Source organism: Anabrus simplex, chromosome 7, assembly GCF_040414725.1.
Source record: "Anabrus simplex isolate iqAnaSimp1 chromosome 7, ASM4041472v1, whole genome shotgun sequence".
NCBI lineage: Eukaryota > Metazoa > Arthropoda > Insecta > Orthoptera > Tettigoniidae > Anabrus > Anabrus simplex.
The window spans coordinates 143491605-143518545 of NC_090271.1; the positions used below are offsets into that span (position 1 = coordinate 143491605).

At 40.3% G+C, this 26941-nt stretch overlaps 1 protein-coding gene across 2 annotated transcripts in view; it reads left to right on the plus strand.

Annotated features, from left to right (window-relative positions):
* The first annotated feature begins 4446 nt into the window (after positions 1-4446).
* LOC136877377 (propionyl-CoA carboxylase alpha chain, mitochondrial) overlaps positions 4447-26941 on the plus strand; it is a 108920-nt gene continuing 86425 nt past the window's right edge. Inside the window, exons 1-3 of one of the 2 annotated variants that reach the window (XM_067151363.2) lie at positions 4447-4720; positions 6056-6262; positions 24371-24538. In XM_067151363.2, coding sequence (XP_067007464.2) covers positions 4652-4720; positions 6056-6262; positions 24371-24538 — 444 coding nt within the window. In that variant the 5' untranslated portion in view covers positions 4447-4651. The remainder of the gene's footprint in view (positions 4721-6055; positions 6263-24370; positions 24539-26941) is intronic. The other variant, XM_067151362.2, reaches the window with a different exon arrangement.

Consider the following 26941-nt stretch of genomic DNA (forward strand, 5'->3'; position numbering starts at 1 on the left):
GGCATTGCAAAATTGAATTAAATAAGACTGATAATTACAATAATAGTAACAATATCACAGATAACATAATAATAATACTGACATAATAATAATAATAATAGTAATAATAATAATAATAATAATAATAATAATAATTAAATACTGATAAAATCATAGAATAATAAAAATACAGATATCATCTTGTAACGGGATTTGAACCGTTACATCACTGATAAATGGCTTTTGCCTCGACACCCTCCCGTTAAATCCGGCCTTTCGAAGAGTCCTGCGCACAGTTTCGGGGTGCACTGATTTACCAGCTTCCTCGTCTAATTCCCGTACAAGTTGTGGCACACTCAGTTTAGGATCGTTTCCTATTTTTCTTACGAGAAGTCTTTCTTCACGATCAGTTAGCGTTTTTGGTTGACCCGTTTGCGGTATAGACTCAATCCTATCCTCTCCTTTAAATCGCCGTACAATCTCATTGACAGTACTCTTACTCATACACAACATTCGCGCAATATATCTGCAACTCTGTCCCTTTGCATTGTGGAAAATAACCAGTTGGCGCTGTTCAAACGTTGTGTTTCTGCCTTTGCGCCCCATTGTACGTACAGACTAAACCCTGTTGTTCAGTACAGCGCTGCTCACTGCAGTGAAGTTCAGGGATACGTATCCTACTCCTTACGTTTCTCCCTTGCCGCAATTGGGCCAGGTAGTCAGGTGCAAATGGAGTAACAATGACGTGTCCGAATATTAAAATGATGTGTAGTATCTCATTATTTCCTTTTCTATCACTATCAGAACACTTCACCAATTCGCCTGACATTTAATCTTGTTGTGATACGTGCGCTAAATACTAACAAATTGTTGGACGTATGTTTGTTGTATACACATTTGTTTGCGAACAAATTATGTCAGGAAACATTCCATTATCTGTGTTGTCCGAATATTAAAGTGACCCACTGTATTCCTATTATATTCCCCATCTTACTTAATGTGCAGTAGGCTACGCCACTGGCTCGCTGGCGTCTCAGGTGCGGGTTAGTGCCGTACAGTACATTTGTAACAAATGGCAATGGTTTCAAGTTCACTATGATGCCATGTGGAAACATGCAAAGCACCAGGATTATGCCTGCATGTCCCTTCCCACTTCATACGCCACCCACTGCGAGATTGTGACTGCTGGTGGTGTATCTGGAAGGGAATGTGATAATACATTCTGAAAAACTTGTCGAGGGAAGGACTATATGCCGTTTTAAGTGTTTTGATCCCATGATGTCATCGCTTTTTGAAGCACTCATACCTAAATATGTCCCTCCACAACAACCACCCGCTATCGCTAGTCTTGTCCTTACATCACTTAATGTTCTGCAAGTTCTTTTGTCCTGTGCTCTGCCAATGACAAAAATCGAAAATGAATTTCCTTTCATTGATTATCATTTTCTTTCTGAAAACAAGTGTCTTTCTGTTGTGCCTGATGATGATCTAAATTCTTCCCCTGACTCGAAAAATGGTTCGAAATTTCCATCATCCAATGAAAACCGAAGAGGAAACAAGGACCACGCTAGATTTGCCGATAGCATTAAGATAAAAATAACATAGGGAGTCTGTAAAAACAATACTGAAAGAAAATCGGATGTAATAGGGAGATTGTTAGGAAATATACGAAGAAAAATCCAGAGATCAATCAAAAAGTTGTTAGGAAATACAATGAAAACAAACGATTGATCCCGTTGAAAACAAAATATCGAGATTCAAGTACAACTGCAATACAGACTACAGTAATGAGATAGTTGATGCTATTAGCCAGAAAGTCGATTGCAAGTGGTGTCACGCAAAAAAAAAAAAAAAAGAAGGTATCTTCCTCCTACTGGAGAGCCTCTTCATGCTCTACACAACCTCCTTACTAATGATCATCCTGAAACTGAGTAAGTTTTGAGAAACATGAGGAAGTATAACGGATGTTTTCAAATGATGTCCTTTGGAACTAAAGAGGTACACGAAGGAAATTTTAAAGTTCAAGGCCAAGTATACCGCAGAATAGTAATGTTGTTACCTTCATCACAAGAAAAACACGAATTTTTACTAATAACTTTTGTTAGTAATGATGAAAAGGAGTCGAAAATTCAGTCCAATATCTTCCCTGTTGTGAAGCCTTGGTTAATTTTACGTCAACAACTTTAGACATAATCACAATCCTTATATGTGAGATTTTAAAACAGCATTGGAGAATATCTCAGAGTGTCAAGAGTTTAAAGTTGTTATTTATGCGGACAGACAACCGACAGCTGAACCTAGGAGTCGATATAACGCACCTACAACGAGTGAGGTGGCTTTGGTGATTATGGGGCAGGAGTTTGAAAATCGGGATTTCGTTCTTCACAGTAAACACGAAGTTGGTGTGGATCAATGAAGCTCACCGTGCTTATGTCGCTCTTCAGAACTTTCTTATGTTCTGCCGTGGAGAAGATGGATACTCCCATTACCATCCCTCAGCTTGATCTAAATGCTAAAGCACCTAGTAAGAAAACTGTTTCTCTTTCAGATTTTTACTCTTACCAAATCACGGAGAGGGTCAACATAACTACACCTTACTCTATCGCAGTCTCCTTAATCAGTATTTAATGAAAACTCCCCAACTAGATCGTGACTTCAACAGCAACCCTGGACGACACAATTGTAACGGTAATAGGCAAGGGGGCCTAACATTACAATGACAAGTACGCAACTCAGTTGTGACTGGCTGTAGGCAACGGTGCCTGTCTTTGTAATGAAAACTCCTCATTGTAACTGCCAGTATACAAGGGGAACTGCCAATATAATGAAAACTCCCCAACTCGAATGTGACTGGAAGTAGGAAAGGGGGTATGCCTTTGTAATGAAAACTCCCCACATCGATTGTGACTAGTAGTAGGCAAGGGGGACTGACTTTATAATCTAAACTCCCAAACTCAGACTTTACATGAAAAACGGCGTGGGGTGACTTCCCCGTGGTGTTTCTTTGGTAACGCTAAGAGCAATGAAAACTAATTAAATCTTACTCACAACGTGCATAGTATTTAGTTAGAATTCCGTAGCGAAGCGTGGGTTCATTATATTATATTATATTATATTATATTATATTATATTATATTATATTACATTATATTATATTATATTATATTATTAAGACCATCTTCCCAGTCCTAGATCGTTCTCATCCCAGCGCCGTGGGGAAACCTTGTTTGTGTCTCAGCAACGTTAAAATATATTTTACCGAGCTCGATAGCTGCAGTCGCTTAAATACGACCAGTATCCAGTATTCGGGAGATAGTAGGTTCGAACCCCACTGTCGGTAGCTCTGAAGATGGTTTTCCGTGGTTTCCCATTTTCACACTAGGCAAATGCTGGGGATGTACCTTAATTAAGGCCACGGCCGCTTCCTTCCCACTCCTAGCCCTTTCCTGTCCCATCGTTGCCATAAGACCTATCTGTGTCGATGCGACGTAAAGCAACTTGTAAATATATTTTCTTTCCAGGCCTTTACCTCAATTATATGGAGTGGCACTAACGTGGGTTAAGCCTACTTTCAATGCCACGTATCCTTTGTGAGGAGATGTATTCGCAATTGCGTGTTTCTATGGTGGTTAGTAGTGTAGTGCGTTGTGTGTAAATGAAGATGCCTGATAAAACGATCACAAATAGCTCCCGAGCTAGAGAAATTAACCAAACATAAGTAAAATCCCCGGCCGGATGTCAAACCTCGGGCGCCTTCTGAGCCGAAGGCCTCTAAGCTGACCATTCAGCCAAGGAGACGGACATTTCTTCATTTTACCGCTTTTATGCTAATAAGGAAAGCTATCATCTTCCTCCCAACGAATTATCTACTTGTCTGAAGTTGTGCAGCTATGAATTGCATTCGGGAAATGATGAATTCGAATGCTTTACGTCCTACTAACTACTTCTATGGTCTTCGGAGACGCCGAGGTGCCGGAATTTAGTCCCACAGGAGTTCTTTTACGTGCCAGTAAATCTCCCAACACGAGGCTGTCGTATTTGAGCACCTTCAAATACCACCGGACTGAGTCAGGATCGAACCTGCAAAGTTGGAGTTAGAAGGCCAGCGCCTTAACCGTCTGAGCCACTCAGCCCGGCATTATTATTATTATTATTATTATTATTTGTCTTAATTAAGACCACCGACGCTATCTTCCCAATCTTGCATAGACTTTTCTCATCCCAGTGCCGCGGAAAATCTTGTCAGTGTAACGTTAAAACTTCTAGAAAAAGGGAGATATACTGACCCATGAAGAAAAAATACATGAGAGGAGTGTTGTCATAATCGAACCGTGTAGCCCATGATTTAAATCTAATTACTCGTGTTTCGAAGTCCACTGCTACTGCCTCTGATAACTGCCTAGCTATCTACCCCCTTGCGTAAGCTCTTAGGGTCAAAGTGTTCTGACGTCAGTGGGAGGTCTAGCGTTTCTTCATCCTCATCAGTCCAGTTGGGCTGACAACACCGACAGATCCTCTGTAGTCGGGCGTGCAATGCAGTGAAAGGAAGTATTAGGTGGAGTTAATAACCGGTGCTCGGACTAAGTGAACTTCCCTCAAACTCGTCAATGTACATAGCAACGAGGATATAATAGGTATAGGCTACAGTGTTTCCTCAAGTTGAGGCAGGACGATGACCGACATTTTCAAGACGTGCTTAACTCGTTTATTTTATCAGTATCAAGTTGGCGGCAAATTACAGGTATTTAGAAGCATAATTTTATTTTTGTATTAATTTATTTCAATTTCCATTTTAGTGAAAAGCTATAAGTAAGGTACTTACAAGTACAGTAGAATACTGTTTACCCGGATCCCGTTAAACCAGTTTATACGGGCTGATACTCTTAAAAATAGCCGTTTTATAATTTAAGATGACCAAATGAGTGTTAAAATTTACAAGGATTTCACTCATAAAACGAACATTCTTTCATTCTAAGACAATTATTCTGAAATATTCAGAAATGATTTTTCAATTTTAATTAAAATTAATCATCTTGGAATTAAAAGCTTTTTGTTTTTTCGATCAAATCCTCTTGATGTAAAATCAGTCATTTATTCATGTGTGTGAAAAATAGGCGCGGACGAGTGAATTCGAATTTACCTTGAAACAAAACAATGTTATTTTAGAAAGAAACTCTTTTGAGCATCTACAAGACCAGGTAATATGTAACTGACGTTCAAAGGCGAAACAAAAATTAACTCACAGACCTATATTAATTGAAACGATGCACAGAACTTTAATTGAAGTCGAATTTATACTTAAGCAACGTATTTGCATCTGTTGCTATATTTAGATACGCCATTTACAGTGTACTACCGTCCTTAGTAATGGTGAAAGATTATACGTACAAAATGGATTTTACTATTTGATTTATGTCGCACCGACACAGATAGGAGAGAAATGGGCTTAGGAGTGCCAAGGAATTGACCGTGGCCTTGATTAAGGGACAGCCCCAGCATTTGTCTGGTGTGAAAATGGGAAACCACGGAAAACCATATCCAGGGTTACCGACATGGGGTTTGAACCCACTGTCTCCCGAGTGTGAGCTGACAGCCACATGACCCAAACCGCGCTGCCACTTGCTTGGCATATAGAATAAAGTAAAATGTAGATAAACTCTGTTATTTATACCGTTAATGAATTTTCCGGATTATCTGGATCGGGTCCGGTCCCATTTGAGCCGGATAAACGGGATTTTATTATATTATTTGCAAAGTAATTTTCATTTAATTTCAATCCATTTCTTTTTCTACTACAACTGCATAATATCAGATACAAGAGTATATTAACTACATTAATTTTTATTCTATGTCGCATTTTAACACAGTTAATAGCGAAAAATTAATTATTTTCTAATCTTTCAAAACAGCAACAGTTTTTAATATTCATTTCTTTTTAAGTCTTTGATATCCTACATAAAAATAGAATACAAACACAGTACTATTTTTCTTCATTCATAAAAAAATAACCCTTGGAATTTTTAATGTTTCCTACATCACCAGTTGTAATTATGGCAATGCATGTTGTTCCTTTCAGGTTCTGTATTATGGAATTCCTCGAAATATCTCACTGTCACACGCTGCGAATTCGACGTATTTCTTGGACGCAGTTGATCCTAACGAAAGCATATTTGATAAAATACTCATTGCAAATAGAGGGGAAATTGCCTGCAGGGTGATCAAATCTGCTAAGAAGATGGGAATCAAGACCGTAGCGGTGTACTCTACAGCTGATTCTAATTCGGTAAGATTTCCTGATATTTTATTAAGATAAAACTTTCCGTTATCAGTAAATTAGTAACTTATTTTCACTGCAAGAGTAATATGAAAATTATCGTATTCTTTCTCAGTGATCGAAATAAAAATGAATAAAGAAATGTTCCCAGTTTATTGCAGGTATTTCGGAGGTCGCTGCAGCCATAATAGCTGTTTTAGTTTTGTATGTTTTTATTTTATGGCCCACTAACTACTTTTTCGGTTTTCGGAGACGCCGAGGTGCCAGAATTATATTCCGCACGAGTTACATTACATCTCGGTAAATCAACCGGACTGAGCCGGGATCGAATCCAGCCGCTTGGACTCAGAAGGCTATCGCTTGTAGCATACTGTCTGTGCCATTTTTAGTTCTGGTTGGGAGCTTTTAAGACTAATTACCCTTCCCAACACTACTTGATTTTTCAATTGAAAATTCCACCCTAGAAACCACTGGGATTCTAATAACGGCCTTGTGAGTAGAAAGCCAACAACTACAGTAAGCCACTGAGATAAGTAAAGCCATGGAGGCTTTTGTAACCTCCGCACTTAGTTGTAGTGTGGTTAGCTCTATGCGCGACCCCTTTTGCCCCCAGGAATTAACTTTGTACGGTAGGACCTACACATTTCTGGTGCAGAGTAAATGAAACTTAGGGCCAGGTGCTTCTCTAGAAGGGGTAATACATTTTCTAAAGTTTTTGATGGGCAATCGAACCTACGATCTTTCCAGTGAATGAAACACGCCTCTACTGTGTCGGCTAGGCAGAGCCCGCTGAGGTAATTACACCCAGTAAAACTGTGTAACAAAATAAAGTACCCAAACTTCTAGCGATTATAGAAGAGATTTAATAACCGTAGGTTAGAAGTCAATGAGAATAAAACTATTACATGTTAATTTAATTTTACAAAAACTGTTCAAAATTTCGTTCACCTGCTTCAATATACGCTCTGTAACAATGTACAATTGTCTGTCGTACACGCGTGCACACAAATGGTGTCCCGATATAAACAAAGCATGGCATCCCCCCCACCTCCCTCCTTAAGGAGTGCTGCAGGTAAACAGCTCGCTACAAGACTTTGTTATGATTGAAATAGGCACAGTGGTGATGAACAGCAATAAACACACTGTGCCTTCAGCACTACCCCTTCACTCCCTCCCCTCCTTTTCAGTTCTGGAGTGGGGCAGTGTTGATTGTTTATGTGGGGACACCATTTCTGTGCGCGCGTGTACACGTTCAAAGACGCTAGGCATGTGCTGTAGAGACTAAAGAGTACACAGCTGCAAGCTGCAATCACCAGAATGACGACATCTTCCTCGAATTCAATTCAAGTTTGCTCTAAACGAACGAACACAGCACAGACATGTCATTCTGACGTAATGGCATGTTTAGCAGTACAGTATATGTAATGTGCTGCTCCACAGCAGTGAATGAATAGGTGAAATGACGTGTCTTGATGTGAAATTGTTCCATGCGTTGCCCGGGTATTTTCTTGAATGTTTATTTTTAGAATTTATATTATCTGTTAATTTTGTATCAAGTGATATTTTGTAGATTTCTTTATTGTGACGTTTAATTGATGATTTACGAACTATTTTGTTGTTTTCGAGTTTTTGTTATGTGTTTAATTAAAATGTTTAGTTTTAGATTATTTTGTTTCGCGTGGAAGTTCGTCCTTATCGAAGCCCATATTATCTGGGAAGTAGCCGGTCCTTTCAAACAATGAATAAAAATAAGTGATAATTGTCTGTATTTACGCGTCGCGCTATAGATAAGATGTGTACGATTCCAACTGTCCTTGGGACTATCAGCAATTAGCCTAGCGAACAGGAGAACCGTGCATTCAACACTAACTCGGTCATTTTGGACATTTTCCTTTTCAACCCTTCTGACTCCCATGCCGATCGAGGCTGTAATTGGACTTAAACGGCATCCAGAGTGTCACAATTCATCTCAGCAATTCCGAAAAGTATGGATCGACACTAATATTTTTCGATGATTTTTACATGTCACTTCTTCCCAATCCTCAACCCCCAACTGTAGAGGTGCTGGACAGCCACAGTAGTTATCTCTAGATAGTAAGTCATATGTGTACTAAGTTTGTTTGGTAGCTATGCTGGTACATACATACATACATACATACATACATACATACATACATACATACATACATACACATCCATAATCTCGGTCATTTTGGACATTTTCTTCTTCATCCCTTTTGACTCCCAATGCGGATGGAGACTTAAACGGCATCTGGAGTGTCAGTGTTCATCTCCGCTATCCCGAAAAGTATGGATTCGATACTAATATTGGCCATTTTTGGTTATTTTTTTCATGTCACTCCTTCCCAATGGTTGAAATGGCAGGTTATCTATAGACGCTTCACTGATATCTTTACGTAAAGATACTCCTTAACTCTGTGAAACCCGCTAAGTATCGAATGCATTGCGGGCTAGGGCAGTCCGTCGCCAGCAATTACTGGAGTGGTCATTTACGTGATTTAATTTTAGGATTACTCAAAGTTGACTGAAATTAGACACCTATCGATGCCTGAAGATTCCGGTCCAGTATGCAGGAAGTTAAAGACATATTTGTCTCACTAACTGTCTGTGTAAACTATTTGAGAGTATGGTTAATCGCCGACTTGTGTGGAGTTTGCAGGAAAGAGGACTTTTGTCCGAGTACCAATATGGTTTACGAGCTACTCGCTCTACCACTGGCCACTTGGTACGCCTGGAGAGTTCTATTCACAACGACTTTCCCCGAAAGAATCATTTGGTGGCTATTTTCTTCGATTTAGAAAAGCCCTATGATACCACATGGCGATATGGCATCCTTTCAGTCCTGCATCAAAGGAAATTCCGAGGAAATCTGCCAGTATTGAGAATTTTTTGTCGCTACCTCTATTCCGTGTCCGAGTCGGGGAGGTATATTCTCAGTATCATGTTCAGAAAAATGGAGTCCCAAAGGGATCAGTTCTCAGTGCCTCTCCCTGTTCACGATTGTCATAAACGGTATTGTCGCTGTTGCTGGTTCAGCAGTAACACCATCGCTAGGAATGCGGACGACTTTGCTTTGCATTATAGCTCACAATGTATGGCAGTCGCAGAGCGACAATTACAAGAAGTTATTAGGAGAGAGGAACAGTGGACCTTAGAACATGGCTTTCGATTTTCAACTGCAAAGACCTCTGTTGTTCACTTCTGCCGGAAGCATACTCTTCACCCCATCTTGTGCTTTATTTAGGGAGGGGCAGGTGTCTCTCTTCCTGTAGCTGACACATACCGATTTCTTTGGCTCATTTTCTATAGTAAATTATCGTGGGAGCCACACGTATCAGTTAAAAATCAAATGCGTTTAGAAACTGAATATTTCGTTCTTAGTGGCACTACGTGGGGGCAGACCGCACGGTGCTCCTACGATTTTATAGAGTAGGGTACGTATTTTATCCAGGTTAGACTAAAGCGGTGCAGCACATCGATCAGCAAGGCAAAGTGACCTTGTGAAACTGAATAGCATCCACCACAGAGGAGTCAGGTTAAAAACGAGAGCATTCCATACAAGCCCCATTGTTAGGCTGCTCGCTGAATCTGGTGTGCCGTCTCTACATCTGAAGCGCCAACAAACGCTATTGTCCTATGGTACGAATTTACGACAGATATCACTTCACCCAAGCTATCCCTGCGTATTCCATAATGTAAATCTTCGGCTGTACGCTGCTTATCCACGAGCAAGGCAGCCGGTTGATATGCGCTTGGATAGCAGTTACAGATTTTTTGATATACCTCCAGTTCCTTGTGTTGTTAGACGACCAAGTAAGATACTTGCCTGGTTAATACGCCGACCTGAAATCATCCTGGATATGCACACTGGTCCGAAAGTGAACACGGACCCCTCCATATATCGGAGGCCCATCTCGTCCGTTGCTAGCCGATATCCAGGTTCAGTAGTTATGACACGGATGGTTCTAGGGCAGAAGCGAAAGTAGGCTGTGCGTTCATTGTTGATAACAGGTACCTTTTTCCTTCTACCGGAAACCTGTAGCGTATGCACAGCAGAATTCTATGCTATCATTGAAGCTCTGTGGTACGCACTGTCCAATGAGTGTCGGTACTTTCTGCTGTGTTCTGACTCCTCGAGCTCGTTGCAATCTATTGAACCATTTATCCCGCGGCGCCCTCTGGTGGAGTGGATCCAGGACCTGCTGGCCGGGTGTTGGAGTGTTAACACCAGAATCACGTTTTTGTGTCTGCCAAGCCACATGAGTATAGCGGAAAACGATTTAGCTGAAAGGGCCGCCAATGAGGTGGTCACTTTGCCGCCGTTGCCTTACAAGGTTCCAGCCAGTGATATTCGTTCTCAACTGAGACATTGGGTTATGTCTCATTGGGAGATATTGTTGCAGACCATCCCTCTTCCAAATAAGCTGAGAACGATTAAATGAACTACGAAGGAAAACTTCCCTTCGGGTTTCACGGAGAGAAGCAGTGGTATTATGTCGTCTTCGGATCGGTCATGGTATATTAACGCACTCCTACTTACTGAAGGGAGAAGCTCCTCCGGGGTGCACTTGCGTGGTCATTTTACCATGGTACATAAAATTACGGAGAGCGCAGATCCGGTCTATCTGCGCTGTGATCTCAAAACTTACGAGTACCATCTCCCTCATTCTTCGAGATGAAGAGCAGTTAGCAGATCTCTGTAACGAACATGCCGGGTGGATCATTCCTACTTCTTCGCGCAGGAAGCTAACAAATGCAGACAAAAATTATCTGATTCAGTTAGTCTTTGTGTATTTTGTTTACTTTTAAATTGAATGTTATATGATTTCAATTCAAAGGCAATGCCTTTTTAATCTATCTTTTATATCATTTTATAAGAAAATAAGGCATTGCGAATTAGATCCATCGATTATTTTAAATTCACAATCATTTTCATAATCATTTGTTTTAAATTCCAGTCAGTGGATACATTTTAAACTTTTAATTATTATTTAAACAATAAGCATCATCATCAGAATATATTTAAACTGAGTAGGTATCAGTTTGCGGCCAATAACATAGTGAGTGATTGTGAGTAGGTGCCATGACTTTGAACCAACCAATCACAAAGCAGTACTCAAGAAGCACACCGCTTAGAAATCAAACTGATTTGATTCTAGACGGAGGGGCGGAGTGAAGAATGATGAGTGAAGGGTCGACATGAATGACCGCAGTAAAATACAGAGTGTCCCAAAAATCACCGACAACGCTTAGTATGTTGTGCAGGAAGGCAAACTGATCGGGTTTCAAGAAGGAACCCATATCCAGAAACGCACGGCTTGGACGTTGTTTCACATCGAAGTGTGAGGTGGGTGTGCGTTCCACATCTCGTCAATAAATCCAACATGATTAGCACATTGGGCTCATTACAAACGGGGCTCAAACTATGTACCTCCTACGTCATTGCAGAGCCTACACCGGCGGTGCTGAGCCTCACGGACATGGCCCAATACGTGCGGTTGTCTTTGAAGAATTCCAATCTTTCCGTGGACTCGAACAAAAAAGTCCTCCGCTGACGTTATAGGAGTGCCATGCACCATACTCTTCATACTACTCCACAGAAAGAATTCGAAAGTTGTCAAATCTGGCGACCGTGCTGGCCATGGAAATGGTCCACCTCTACCAATCCATCCATTTGGATATGCGACGTTGAGGCCATTCTGTACATCAAAGTGTGCTGGAGCTCCGTCGTGTTGCAGCCACATTACCTGCCGTACAATTAGTGGCACTTAATTCAATAGGGTAGGCAAAACATCTCAAACAAATGTGAGGTAGATCTGTCCCGGCAGTCTGTTTGTCAGTAGGTATGGCCCAATGATACGATCATCAATTATCCCAGCCCAGATGTAATACCGAACCTGTGCTGGAGATTTCGAATCACCTGCGCATGCAGATTTTCGTTCGCCCAAACATGCATGTTGTGCAAGTTTAACACACCGTCTCTAGTAAAAAGGCATTCATCTGTGAATAACACCAAAATCGAGAATTGTGGCTGGAGTATGCGTTGTTGTAAATACCACTGCGCAAACTGTACTCGTCGTGGGTAGTCCACCTCACGTAATGCCTGGTCTTTCTGCAGAAGGTGAGGATGGAGCTGCTGTTCATGAACCACGCGCCACACGGCGCTTTTACCTGTGTGCAGCGCCTGTGCCACTTGCTGGTGGATGGGTCTTCTTCGAACATTGTCAGCACGTCCTCCTCAAACTGTAGTGTTCGAACCGAGCGTGGAGGACACGTATCACGTTTCGGCACCTAACAGAGGAAAAATAGTATATTGGGCATAGTCCGTTTTCGCAAGTAACAAGCACAAAATGCTACTATTTTACTGTACAATGGACCACCTCAGGTAAAAAGTACCTACGTGGTACTGTCCGGCTTCTCTTAGTCGTCTCCCGATGGCCGCGAGCGTGGAATGATGTGGGGCACGTTCGTTTGGAAAACGTTCAGCATACAATCTTGCAGCAGCTCTACCATTGCAATCCGCTTCGCCGCATGCAAGCACCATGTCGGCCATTTCTGCAGCTGTGTACTGGTACATGTCGCACTGCTGTTAACAGTGTTACTGCACTGGCAGACTACAGTACACAAGTAACGCAATGGGATGTGCATCAAGGACTGTGTGGAGGAATGTAGCGCATTCGCAGGAATGCTATTAGGCTGAGGTCGTCCATCCGCAGTACACAGGTAGCTAAAGGATTGCATACCTTCCGTATTAAGACACCAAATCGGAATAAATTGTCACAACCGTTCTCAGACTTCGACGCTCTCCAGCGCCTAAACCTTGCATTTCCGGACAGGTGTTCTTTCTTGAAACCCGATCAATCCGTCATCCCGCACAACATACTAACCCTTTTCGGTGTTTTTGGGAACACCCTGTATATAATTTTGTTCTGAAATTTGTTAGGTTTCCTGCGTGAAGAAGTAGGAATGATCCACCCGGCATGTTCGTTACAGGTCGATGCAATTGTGATAATTAATTAAATTGTACCTAACGTCGATGAGCGTGTTAATTCAAAGAATTTTGATACAGCAAATAAAAGAAATGATTTCTTTGGACTGTTAGATGAAACGTGCGATACATCAGTTAAGGGAACAGATGTCTCTAGGTTTCTGGATTGTAGATGAAAAATTCGAAGTTCATGAACTGTTCTGTGGTTTTTATGAGCTTCCTTTCACAGATTCTGATACGCTGTTCGGACCAGGGAAGGGCGTATGCTTAAGATTCTCCATTTCTAATATTTGTAGTAGGTAGTGTTATGAATGACTGTCCAAAAGAAAACCAGCTAGTGCGTTTGCATGTAGGATTCAAATCGATTTGAGTGCCGTACACTTTCCATATTGAAAACGCTATGTAAAAGAGGATTCAGTCCGGACTGATGAGTCTCGAGGTCAATACGGTAAAATCTGGGATCTTATCATACTGAGTTCCATGTAAACGCGGATCGTACTGGGATCGTATTGATAACGACTGCGCCCACGCTCTATGTTTGTTCTTTCGAAAATAACTTCCGTAATCGAATCTGTGCACTTCATTTGATTGAATATTTACAGATAACAGAACCACGAGAAAATGACGAATTGTCAATGACAGAAGTGCTTTTAATACTTCCATAATTACCTTACAAGGCTACTTCACTTCACTAGGCTATTTAAAATGGACACATTACAGTCAATCACGTCGCGATAGGTTATATCGATCAATCGATCAAAGAACACAGGTTGTATCGATACTATCGTAATTCTGCATCGTTTATTTTGCGTCGATTTACACGCTTTTATTACTTTCGATGTCTGCAAATAATTTGATAAAATATGTCCGCTATTGACCAGAAACGAAGAAAGAAGCGTAATGTGACGTTCCAAGATAAGGGACTGTTCTTGAATTTGGTGGCAGAATGCATTAACATTGTAGAGAATAAGAAAAATTACAGCTTACACATTGTATACCGTAGCGTAGCCTACGGTATTTCACTTCTTAGTTCATTAAAAAATCATGTACCGGTACTATACAAGATACAAGCTATAATCAAGAATTCGTCTTAAGCCTACCTATGTGTTGGGAATTCCAGGTTCTGTTCAATCATGGATAACACTGACAGTGTCGAAGCTTTAGATACCGGTAATCTAAAATTTGTTTCAGTCGTAGTTCTCAAAGTACATAGGTACTGCGTTCTGTTTATCCACCTAGGACGTTTAATAGCATGATCTTGATCATATCCCTCATAACTGTGATTTTCTCGGTCAGTTAAATATGCCAGACGTCTTAAGAGCTGCCAGCTCCATCTCCTATTTACTGGCCAACTTTGATCCAGTAAAATTTTAAACAGAAATAATACCCATTATCCGCGATAATGTTGTTGGTGAATACAAATATAACTGTTAGCTCGGTTTTCTTAGCTTTAGGCCTACTTGCGTACCGGTAGGTGAATATGGGCCTTAGAGGGTTACTATGAAGTCCTTCTAGTGGCGGCTCGTGCTGAATCATGCCAATTAATCACTAGCAATCTGCATTTAGGGCAGTCGCCCAGGTGGCAGATTCACTATATGTTGTTTTCCTAACCTTTTCTTAAATGATTGCAAATAAATTGGAAAAATTCTTAAACATCTCGCTTGGTAAATTCCAATCCCTAACTCCACATCCTATAAACAAATATTTTCCCAAATGTTTTCCTCTTGAATTTCAACTTTATCTTCAGCTTTCCTAATTTTAAAGACACCACTCAAACTTATTTGTCTACTGATGGCATTCCACACCATCTCTCCACTGACAGCTCGGAACATACCACTTATTACATGTGATAAAATTCATAAAACATACAAGTGTTATTTAATGCATACCACTTAGTCAAGCAGTTTGTCTCCTTCCTCCCAAGTCTTCCCAGCCCTAACTTTGCAACATTTTTGTAATGCTACTCTTTTGTCGGAAATCACCCAGAACAAATCAAACTGCATTTTTTGGATTTTTTCCAGTTTTTGAATCAAGTAATCCTAGAAAGGGTCCCATACACTGGAACCATACTCTAATTGGGGTCTTACCAGAGACTTACATGTCCTCTCCTTTACATCCTTACTACAACCCCTAAATACCCTAGTATTACAGATGAAGGTAAATTCTTTGGACTTAGGTAGTCATGAAAATAGGAATGTTAGTGTCATCATATGATGATTTTTCCCCCTCCATTAAGAAATCTGGCTCTGAAAGTTGTATACAGGTCTTGGAACATCCCTAAATATGGGTGTGATGATATATGTAGGTATTGCATTGTGACGCCCAGTCCATTGTAAAAGTGTAATAGACAAATCTAAATTAGTATTGCATTCATGAAGTGCCAGCTGAGCTCATGTACGTTCATCCTCCAACCCCGCAGTAACGCTTTATGTACCCCTCTCTTTCCATATCCTATTAGCTTTGAAGTTCCCAAAAATTACAATTTACAGAAAAAATACAGGTAAACATACATCTCAATTTGTAAGACTTTCTAATTTTGAGTGACATCGACAATATACACTGACTGACAGAGCAAATGCAACACCAAGAAGGAGTGGTCAGAACTTTATGCCAATTGCAGGGTAGACTGACGTCACTGAGGTATGCTCATGATGTGAAATGCGCCGCTGTGCTGCGCACGTAGCGAACGATAAACGGGACACGGCGTTGGCGAATGGCCCACTTCGTGCCGTGATTTCTCAGCCGACAGTCATTGTAGAACGTGTTGTCGTGTGCCACAGGACACGTGTATAGCTAAGAATGCCAGGCCGCCGTCAACGGAGGCATTTCCAGCAGACAGACGACTTTACGAGGGGTATGGTGATCGGGCTGAGAAGGGCAGGTTGGTCGCTTCGTCAAATCGCAGCCGATACCCATAGGGATGTGTCCACGGTGCAGCGCCTGTGGCGAAGATGGTTGGCGCAGGGACATGTGCCACGTGCGAGGGGTCCAGGCGCAGCCCGAGTGACGTCAGCACGCGAGGATCGGCGCATCCGCCGCCAAGCGGTGGCAGCCCCGCACGCCACGTCAACCGCCATTCTTCAGCATGTGCAAGACACCCTGGCTGTTCCAATATCGACCAGAACAATTTCCCGTCGATTGGTTGAAGGAGGCCTGCACTCCCGGCGTCCGCTCAGAAGACTACCATTGACTCCACAGCATAGACGTGCACGCCTGGCATGGTGCCAGGCTAGAGCGACTTGGATGAGGGAATGGCGGAACGTCGTGTTCTCCGATGAGTCACGCTTCTGTTCTGTCAGTGATAGTCACCGCAGACGAGTGTGGCGTCGGCGTGGAGAAAGGTCAAATCCGGCAGTAACTGTGGAGCGCCCTACCGCTAGACAACGCGGCATTATGGTTTGGGGCGTTATTGCGTATGATTCCACGTCACCTCTAGTGCGTATTCAAGGCACGTTAAATGCCCACCGCTACGTGCAGCATGTGCTGCGGCCGGTGGCACTCCCGTACCTTCAGGGGCTGCCCAATGCTCTGTTTCAGCAGGATAATGGCCGCCCACACACTGCTCGCATCTCCCAACAGGCTCTACGAGGTGTACAGATGCTTCGGTGGCCAGCGTACTCTCCGGATCTCTCACCAATCGAACACGTGTGGGATCTCATTGGACGCCGTTTGCAAACTCTGCCCCAGCCTCGTACGGACGACCAACTGTGGCAAATGGTTGACAGAGAATGGAGAACCATCCCTCAGGACACCATCCGCACTCTTATTGACTCTGTACCTCGACGTGTTTCTGCGTGCATCGCCGCTCGCGGTGGTCCTACATCCTACTGAGTCGATGCCGTGCGCATTGTGTAACCTGCATATCGGTTTGAAATAAACATCAATTATTCGTCCGTGCCGTCTCTGTTTTTTCCCCAACTTTCATCCCTTTCGAACCACTCCTTCTTGGTGTTGCATTTGCTCTGTCAGTCAGTGTAAACAACTAACTTGTACAAAAATACAACGGTTGAAAATTTACAAAAAATAAAACATTTCTTCCCCCCATCGAACATAATTTTGAGCTAATATCAACACAATCATATTTAGAGACATTCCACGACCTGTAAACAATTTTCAGAGCCAAATTTCTTAACGGAGAGGGAAAAATCATCATCTGATGACACTAACATTCCTATTTTCATTTTTATTACTACCTAAGTTCAAAGAATTCACCTTCATCTGTACCATTATGGAGAAACATATTCACAGTTGCTAGTAGAATGTTCATTCAGGTATTGATATATCCTTGTCTCATTTTGCCAGCTGTATTAGGACGAGTGGAAGACTATCTATTAAAAACTTTGTGGAAAGGTCAGTTTAACACCTTGAAATAATTCTTTGCCATAGCGTGATCTAATAGCAAATTGCCAACCCGGAGCAATGACATTACAATACAAATCCTAAAGCCAGGTTTAAAAGCCTTTCTTTCCTTTTACATCCTGCAAGACAATATCGTCCCAATGAGGATGATATTCCAAGAGAGTATGATTTACAGCTATGCTTGGGAAGGAAGGGTCAGTGATTCCAGAATTGGGACATCTCAATGACACAGCTCCTCCAAAACACATGAATAGGCCAACTGTCCTGCAAGGCGTGCAGATCTTGCAGAACCTTATAGCAGCTTCTTCCGATAGGTGGCTAAGTGTTCTCCCATGCTTTCATTCTAATGTGCTGTGGATCACAGATCCATGCTACATTGCCAGATCACCAGCGAACGAATGGGTATCGATCTTGGGCTCGATAACAACACGCAATGTGGAGGATGGAATCGCTTATCACTGTGTATTAGATCTTTCATTCTGGTGGTTCTGCAGCTCTGCATATCATATTAAAAAGCCACTCCTAGTTGTACTGAATGTTGGCATAAATATATCTTATGGCTGGCGGACATCCAAAAATTTATATTATGGAAGTTAGCATCACAAAGTGTGTGACGGAAGTGTAACCCTACCAACCGTGCAGGCTGTGACGTGAGGTGTGGATGGATGAACAGAAAATGTTACCTTGGAACAGTGCGGGCGATGTCTTATTGGTGGTGGCCATCTGACATTAGCAGCCATTGAAGGAAGGCCATGACTGATAGACATATTTATGATCATTTGATTTTTGCAAGGGGAAAAGTTGTTTCCTCTTTTCAAAAACCACACATGAAAAACAACAATGTTTATGTAAAATCTAGAAAGGCATCTACCTCACCTGTAAAAATTGGAAACTTTGTTTAGCATCAAGATGTTAATATTTATATTTCTGAGAGCAGTAATCTTTAATTTATAACTTCAGAAAGTTTCACTGAAATTTTTGCCTCGCATGCAATTCTATAGATACCAGTACTGTTTTGTCTTCCAAAGAGGGGAGCAAGAAACACAGATGGATTTTCATCACTTTCGGAAGATATTAAAAGAAAGATGTGGTGCATTACATGCAAGTCCTTCATAAGATTAATGGGCAAGGAAAATCCCATTAAAATTAAGAGATCTTGCTACATTCAACTTCCAGACTTTTGGGTATGATAATAAATTTTTCTGTTATGTGGGACTATAGAAAGTTGTTTGGTTTATATTTTCAAGAGTACGGTACTCGCATTATGAGATACCTCACCACTACAACCGGTCTTGTTCTATTGGACACCCAGCATTGTGGGCAATTGCTGGTGTCAGAAGTTTCCATTGAAACTAACTCAGACATAAATGCGCAGAAGTCCACTGGACTGGCATCAGGGCTCTTCACAGGAAAATCTTGAAATGGAATTATACAAATTCCTAATTACCATTCCATTTACTTATAAAAACGCACAGATTCTGATGGTATGACTCGGAAGGCCTTGTCCCAGTGACTGCGGTGGTTTTGAAAAGTGGATATGCTGTCCAAAAAAGGGCGTACTAATTACCTGATGTAGAAAGTACAACTTAACATTTATCATTATATAAAAGTCATGTAACCAAGCTGTAACAAAACAGACTTTAGTGTAATCTCATGAAAATTGAAGGGGCCAAATGAATTGGTCATGCGGTTGGGGTTGCATAGCTGTGAGCTTGCATTCAGGAGATGGTGGGTTTGAATCCCACCGTCAGCACCCCTGAAGATGGTTTTCCATGTTTTCCCATTTTCACACCAGACAAATGCTGGGGCTGTTCCTTAATTAAGGCCACAAATGCTTTTTTTTCCCAATCCTAGTTCTTTTCCATCCTTGTATCACCGAAAACCTTCAATGTGTTAGTGTGATGTCCTGTTCCTGGTTCGAGACCCACCTCAAACCTGTACCAACAAATTGGGTTTTGCCTTGTTCAACACATCGCTGTACTCTATGGGATGTGCCTTATCATCTCCCTTTTCTTGTTCAACGAAAGCAGCTACCTGTTCATGGATGTAAGGTCTTTGGTGTGCCACAGTTGCCTGTAGAATGACCTACCTGTGTGTAATAAGCATGGTGGGGGCATCCTACATCCGGTCTAGAAAGCCAAGAATAACGGCCGAGAGGATCCGTCGTGCTGACCACACGACACCTCCTAATCTGCAGGCCTTCGGGTTGAGCAGCGGTCGCTCGGTAGGCCAAGGCCCTTCAAGGGCTGTAGTGCCATGGGGTTTGGTTTTGGTTTGGTTTGGGCATCCTACATTCTGATTGGTTTGCTCGCTGTTGCTGCCAGTGGAGTAAAAACAAAAAATCCCAAGCAGATTCAAACCAGCCAACTTCCCATTGTGAACCTGAGTTCGTACCCAACTGGATTACAGACCTTTACAAATAGGCACACATAACACACCTTTTAGTCCACCATGCTTGTATTTAAAGTAGTTTACAGGAAACACTGCTATCTACTTGCTTTCCATATACACAGATATTCCAGTTATGATGGCAACTTCTATGTAAGTAATGTTTCATTGCCCCCAAGAATTATCTTCAGAACTAGTAAACACAACACCATGGTTGAATGTGACACTGCTCGTCACTGTACAGTTGGACTTAGGATTTTTCAATGGGCTCAGTTTTTCTGTCGGCAAGCATACATAAATTATGCCTGGCTCAGTATTTCCTCTTCTGTTTTGAACACTGCTGTAAAGACCACTCATTTTACTGGCCTCATTGCATCTATCCCATGAAATTTATTCAGAGAAATCCCTATCTTTTCTTTTCATGATCATTGGCTAAGTACAATGCAGACTGGTCCTTCACTAAATGAAAACCAAGAAATGATTCTTAAATTTATAATGCTTTTGGTATCCCATTATCATCAGTAGCAATAAATTCCTCATACCGGTAGGTAATCTCTCTTGCTGTTAGATATAATGTGGGTGGTATCCATTATTACAAATAAGGAAGAAACCTCTCTATTTCAACCACTGTTTTGCTTTCCACTTTAAAAACAGTAAGTAAAAGAATTAATTCTGCATACCGGTACTGGGACTTGTATACTTAATCTGCTCTTTAGGAGTTTTGAGCATTTCTTCTATAACTGGATGATATATGACAAGCAGTTCTATAATGCAAATGAAATTTGCACTACTACCTTCCTCACTACATACGGTATGTTTTCTGTATCCTCAGAATGGTAGAATGCACATTGCAACAGTGAGGGTAACATTAAGAAGTCTGTGTAATTCTTGGCGCCAAAATAAATTCTGGCTCTTCATCATTGTTTCGAGTTCTTCATCCAGTATACCATGTAAGCACCACTGATCATACAAAACATAGGCATTCAAATATGTTTTAACTGTTTGTTTACCAGTATTTGTTCTTTTATATGTTTCCAATCACAGTAACTATCCATTGAAAGGGCTATTTTTAGGTCTATCTACAGAAAGTCAGCAACATTCTCAATAGGACTTCCTTATTTGCAAATACTATAACTAATTTATTTCAGTTTTTGGTTCTGATTTTGAAGTTACATACAGTAATAATATTCTGAAAAACTATTGTCATTGTGAACGGGACTTTTAGGGTGTACAGAACCCCTTTTCTAAAACAAATCTTCTAACCTGATTATTCACCTCTTCAAAATTCACTCTGTCTCATATGGACCCATGGCACACACTAAACTCACTTTGAACTTCTGACACTGTACATGAGCTCTTCAAACATCTTAGGATTGCTTTCTATGAACAATATTACTAGAACTACAGGTTTTATATACCTATTTGTTCAAAATTAATTCTCATGCTAGAATTTTTCTTTCTCTGCTAGCTTCATCTTCTTTGATTTGCTGTCGAGTTGTAACTGGAGGTATGAATTTGGCTATTTTTGGGAGTTTAGCAGGCTTTTTTTTCTCTTTCCTTTCTTCTCTTCTCATTGCCACTAGCATGTATTTTGGTAGATATTTTATGTCAAATTGAAGGCCAATAACACTACCCTGCATGATTTTCGTGGCAAAGCATCTGATACATGATTTTAACTAAATAAGGTCTCCTGATTTCAGAACTGTATCACATCTAGTTTTTGTGTTATTTGCCATTTACTGTCTGAAAATGTGTCCTTGTGGCACAGTGCTGCTTTGTGATAACAGTGAATCGGCTGTTGATAGAGTGGACGTGGTTTGCTTAAAGGCTGTACTACTTCATAACAGAAACATTCTAGCTTCAATTCTTGTGGCACATTCCGTTTCACTAAAAGAAAATTATATCACAATGCAAACTGTTTTAGATAAAATCAAATATCATGAGCACCAGTGGGATGTGTGTAGTGACTTGAAGGTGTGTGGTATTCTATTAGGACAACAAGCAGGCTACATTAAATTCCCTTGTTATTTATGTGAATGGGACAGCAGAGCTAGGGACAAACAGTGGTCTAAACTTTCCTGGCCTAAAAGACAAGTTTTGACACCTGGTGTGAAAAATGTTACAAATGCTGCCTTAGTTGACCCACAAAAAATTATTTTGCCACCACTACACATCAAACTGGGAATCTTGAAGCAGTTTGTTAAGGCCTTGGACAAAAGTAGCCTCTGTTTCAAGTACATTGAAAGCAAATTTCCACATTTATCTGATGCAAAAGTCAAGGAAGGCATTTTTAATGGACCACAAATTAGAAAGCTTCTGAAAGACAGAAACTTTGAACAGACGATGAATGCTGTGGAACTTGCTACATGGAATTCAATAAAAGACATCATAATGAAGTTCCTACGAAATGTAAAGGATGAACAATACAAAACAATAGTGAAAACGATGTTGGATGATATGAAAGAGTTAGCGTGTAGATTGAGTCTGAAACTGCACTTCCTTAATTTTCATCTCGGTCACTTTCCGGAAAATCTTGGGGCTGTTAGTGAAGAGATGGGAGAGAGGTTCCACCAGGACATCAAGGAGGCAGAAAAAAGATACCAGGGGAGGTGGGATGAACAAATGATGGCTGACTACTGTTGGAGTATGGAAAGAGAAGACAAACTTGATGCAGTCAGATGCTGGACAGCCAAGCATTCATTCCAAGGGGACATCTAGGACTGTTAAAGTTTATTTTGTTCACATTTATGAATTCATAAAAATACTGAATAAAAGTTGCATTGTTTGCTTGTAAATCACGTTTAATTGTCAAAATAAATTGCGTTCATTGCCTCAGAGTTGTTTATGTGTTTTTGTGTAAATCCGTATTATATTACAATAAATGCTAAATATTTTGTCATTTTATACTCAATAATTATACATTGTATATAATAATTCAAGACAATATTCAACTATTTCAAAATATATATAATAACAATATTACAAAAAATTATAAATATTTCCAATATTAACAACATTTTTCAGTACTTTTTGTATGCAATATTCAGATCTATCTCTTATTTTGATATACCCATTGTGAGAAAACATGACGTGATACATAGAAACGGACAATGGATTCGTGTTCAATAACCCAAAATTAGTTAAGATCACCTATCAAACCTCTTGCTGCAAAAAGTAAAAGTTTGAAAATGCTGGGTTGTGTAATTAAAGAGCTACACTTAAAGGAAATTAATATCTCTAGTAGTTTAATAACTACTATACAGTAGCTGATACAACTGTAGTATATATACCGTACATCAAAACAAGGAGACATCACTGTTGTATTATAAACAATCATGGCACATAAATCAACAAGAATTATACAGATGAACAAGCAGAGGCGATTGAAATTTAAAGCTTACATTTACTGTATCTTATCGTGCTGCTCACGCAGGATGCTGTCATTATCAAGCTGTATATGCATACCCGGGTTTGGAGTATGAAGCTTTGACACAGCCATATTTGCTGTGCAATGGCTAAATAATCATTATTATTTGATTATTTATTACCAGTACTTAAAACAAATCAGAAGCATAATCCATTTTCAATATCACAGTGACATATACTTTATTGAAATTAATACAGTGATGCACTTAGTTTATAAATTTATTTAATCTTAAGATTGGCTTTTAACAAGAGAGATAGAGATAATCACTGTACTGAATAAGGCCCCTGGGCTTCTGCCAGTCTAGCCACCCTATAAGTTATGGCACTGATACCTGCACAAGGTAGCTGAGGCCATGTATTCTTCTTCCCAAAGTATTGGGATCAGTACTTGATATGGATTTGGCCCAATTTTATGGCCGGATGCCCTTCTTGATGCCAACCTTGTGTCGAGCGATGTATTCTTTATTGCATGATTCTGTGGTGGTTGGTAGTGTGATATGAATATGAAGTAAGACAAGCACAAACATTGAGTCCATGAGCTAGAGTAATTTACCATATGTAGTTAAAATCATTGCCTCAGCCAGGAATCAATCCCGGGACCTTCTGAAACGAAGATCAGTATGCTGATCATTTAGCCAAGAAGCTGGACTTGGATGATGATGATGTTTATTATTATTATTATTATTATTATTATTATTATTATTATTATTATTATTATTATTATTATTATTATTATTATTATTATTATTATTATTATTATTATTATTATTATTATTATTATTATTATCTTCATGTCACTGTGGTTTTATTGTTTGAAATGACTGAAATGTCAATGTGTTCTATAGTATGCATTCACAATAGAAAGGCAGTGCAGTTAAATAATTTCAAAATTGAGTGGGTTTAATTAATTGTATAATGACAACTTGTTTTTCCAGCCCCATGTCCGCATGGCAGATGAAGCAGTCTGCATAGGACCACCATCTGTTCGAGAGTCATATCTCAACATGGGACGTATAATGGAAGTTGTGAAGGAGACAGGAGCTCAAGCTGTACACCCTGGTTATGGTTTCCTTTCAGAAAATGCCACTTTTGTTGGAGTGCTGGTAAGAGACATTTTAAACAATAAGTAAATAAATAAAATAAATAAAGACTTCATTGACAGCCTCTGTGGTGTAGTGGTTAGTGTGATTAGCTGCCACCCCCGGAGGCCCGGGTTCGATTCCCGGCTCTGCCACGAAATTTGAAAAGTGGTACGAGGGCTGGAACGGGGTCCACTCAGCCTCGGGAGGTCAACTGAGTAGAGGTGGGTTTGATTCCCCCCTCAGCCATCTTGGAAGTGGTTTTCCATGGTTTCCCATTTCTCCTCCAGGAAAATGCTGGGATGGTACCTAACTTACAGGCACGGGTGCTTCCTTCCCTCTTTCTTATCTATCCCTTCCACTCTTCCAATCCCCCCACCAAGGCACCTGTTCAGCATAGCAGGTGAGGCTGCCTGGGCGAGGTACTGGTCATCCTCCCCAGTAGTATCCCCTGACCTAGAGTCTGAAGCTCCAGGACACTGCCCTTGAGGCGGTAGAGGGGGGATCCCTCGTTGAGTCCGAGGGAAAAGCCAACCCCGGAGGGTAAGCAGATTAAGAAAGAAAGAAAGAAAGAAAGAAAAAAGAAAGAAAGACTTCATTTCTTGTCATTAGTCACCTGACTGCTCAGATCATCATTATGATAAAATAACAAAACTTACAGAAAATTACTCTTCATAGAGGACATGCATGGGTAGCCCCATTGTGTAGAGGTAGTGTAACTACCTCTTACCCAGAGTCTCTGGTTTGGTTCCTGACCAGTCCAAGGATTTAAATTCAGAAGTATTAGCTGGAATGGCTTCACTCAGCCTTGTGTAACATATTGAGGAGCTGTCTGATATAAGAGAAAATGGATCTGGTCATGACAGTCAAGCAATGCGACTGAGGATATTGTTGCGCTAACCTCATGGCACTTCAATTTCTGCAGGCCATTTGGCTGGCCAGCTGTCATCTTGGCAGACCAGAGGTATTATCTCCTTATTCATCCTGCCATTTACACAATTTATTGGGATCGACACTTTATGAGAATTTGGCTCAGTTTTATAGCACTTTCTGATGCCAACCCTATATGGAGGGAAGTATTCATTATTGTGTGTATGGTGGTTGGTGGTGTAACGTGTGTTGTATGCACACTAGTTTCAAAAAGTTTTAATTCACCTTAAGGAAACTCCTCTTCTTGTGATTTAGATATTAGGCAGCAGATTAGTGTTATTTCAAATGACATACCTATTTTACTTCTTCTGATCATAACATTGGCATCCATTATACACAAACTGACATACTATAAAGCAATTTATGCTTCAAATAATGGAAACCAATGTCTTGCAGAGTTGCACTATTCAAACTCTGTGCTTGTGTATGTGTCCCCTTTTTGCTTTTATTACTGCTTGACAAATATTTGGCATAAAACCAATTTCATGTTTTTACCTATATTGAACTTGCTACTAGTATTTACAATTCTTGTTTTTATTATCCATTCAATTCAATACAAATGTATTGCCCCCTTCTTACCGGGCTTGCTTAGCTGGAGAACAAGAGTCCCAACGGTGGACCGTTTCGTTGTCTGGCTTTGCTTATTTTTGAAGGCAGAGAAAGAGACAAGGACTAGCGACAATAATACCAAAATATCAAACAACAGGTTTTTGACATTTATTACAAACTAACACTCAACAATAACAAATTAAATTAAACAAATCTTGATGGTTAATATTATTTTCTCTTCTCCGCCAGTTCATTTAACACTGCACATAATCTCTCCAATATCCTCGACGACATTAATTCTGTAAATATACAGATGGATATTAGCCTACTTCTGGCTCGACGAAACAACAACAAAAATAAAAATTTTCATGGGAGAACCTCCTCTCGATAATGTCATTATTTACAAGTTGAAAGAAAGTGAAAACTGTCTGATTCATATTTATCTTGGACGTCGAAATATCAGACCTATTTATGTCTACATTTAGTGTCTCAAAATAAAACTTTCCTTCTTTAATGTACTGAATTAAACGTTACCTCAATTAAATTGAAAACAATAATGAAACCAAAATCTTATTGAAATATTACTCAAAAATGTCTCCATTGGACTTAATTTCACAAAACCGTGTTTGTAGAATAATTATTACTCTGAAACTTTCTCTAATATTCTATCAAACGTGATGTCAATCTTTGGTATCTGACATTTCTAAGGAATTTTTTAACATCGTAGGCTTTACAAAAAGAAATGGTGAACCTTGTCCACTGAAATAATTCTTTCTTATTCATTACTGTATGATACTCTGAACCTTCCTCTACTTAAATTCAAAATAAAATTCACGAAAGGTTTAACTCTCAGAAAGTTAGATCAACTCAAACAACGATGCTAATAACCAGGACTCAACGTAACGAACACGTGGCCGGGTCAAAACCATAGTCAAAGAAAATATCACA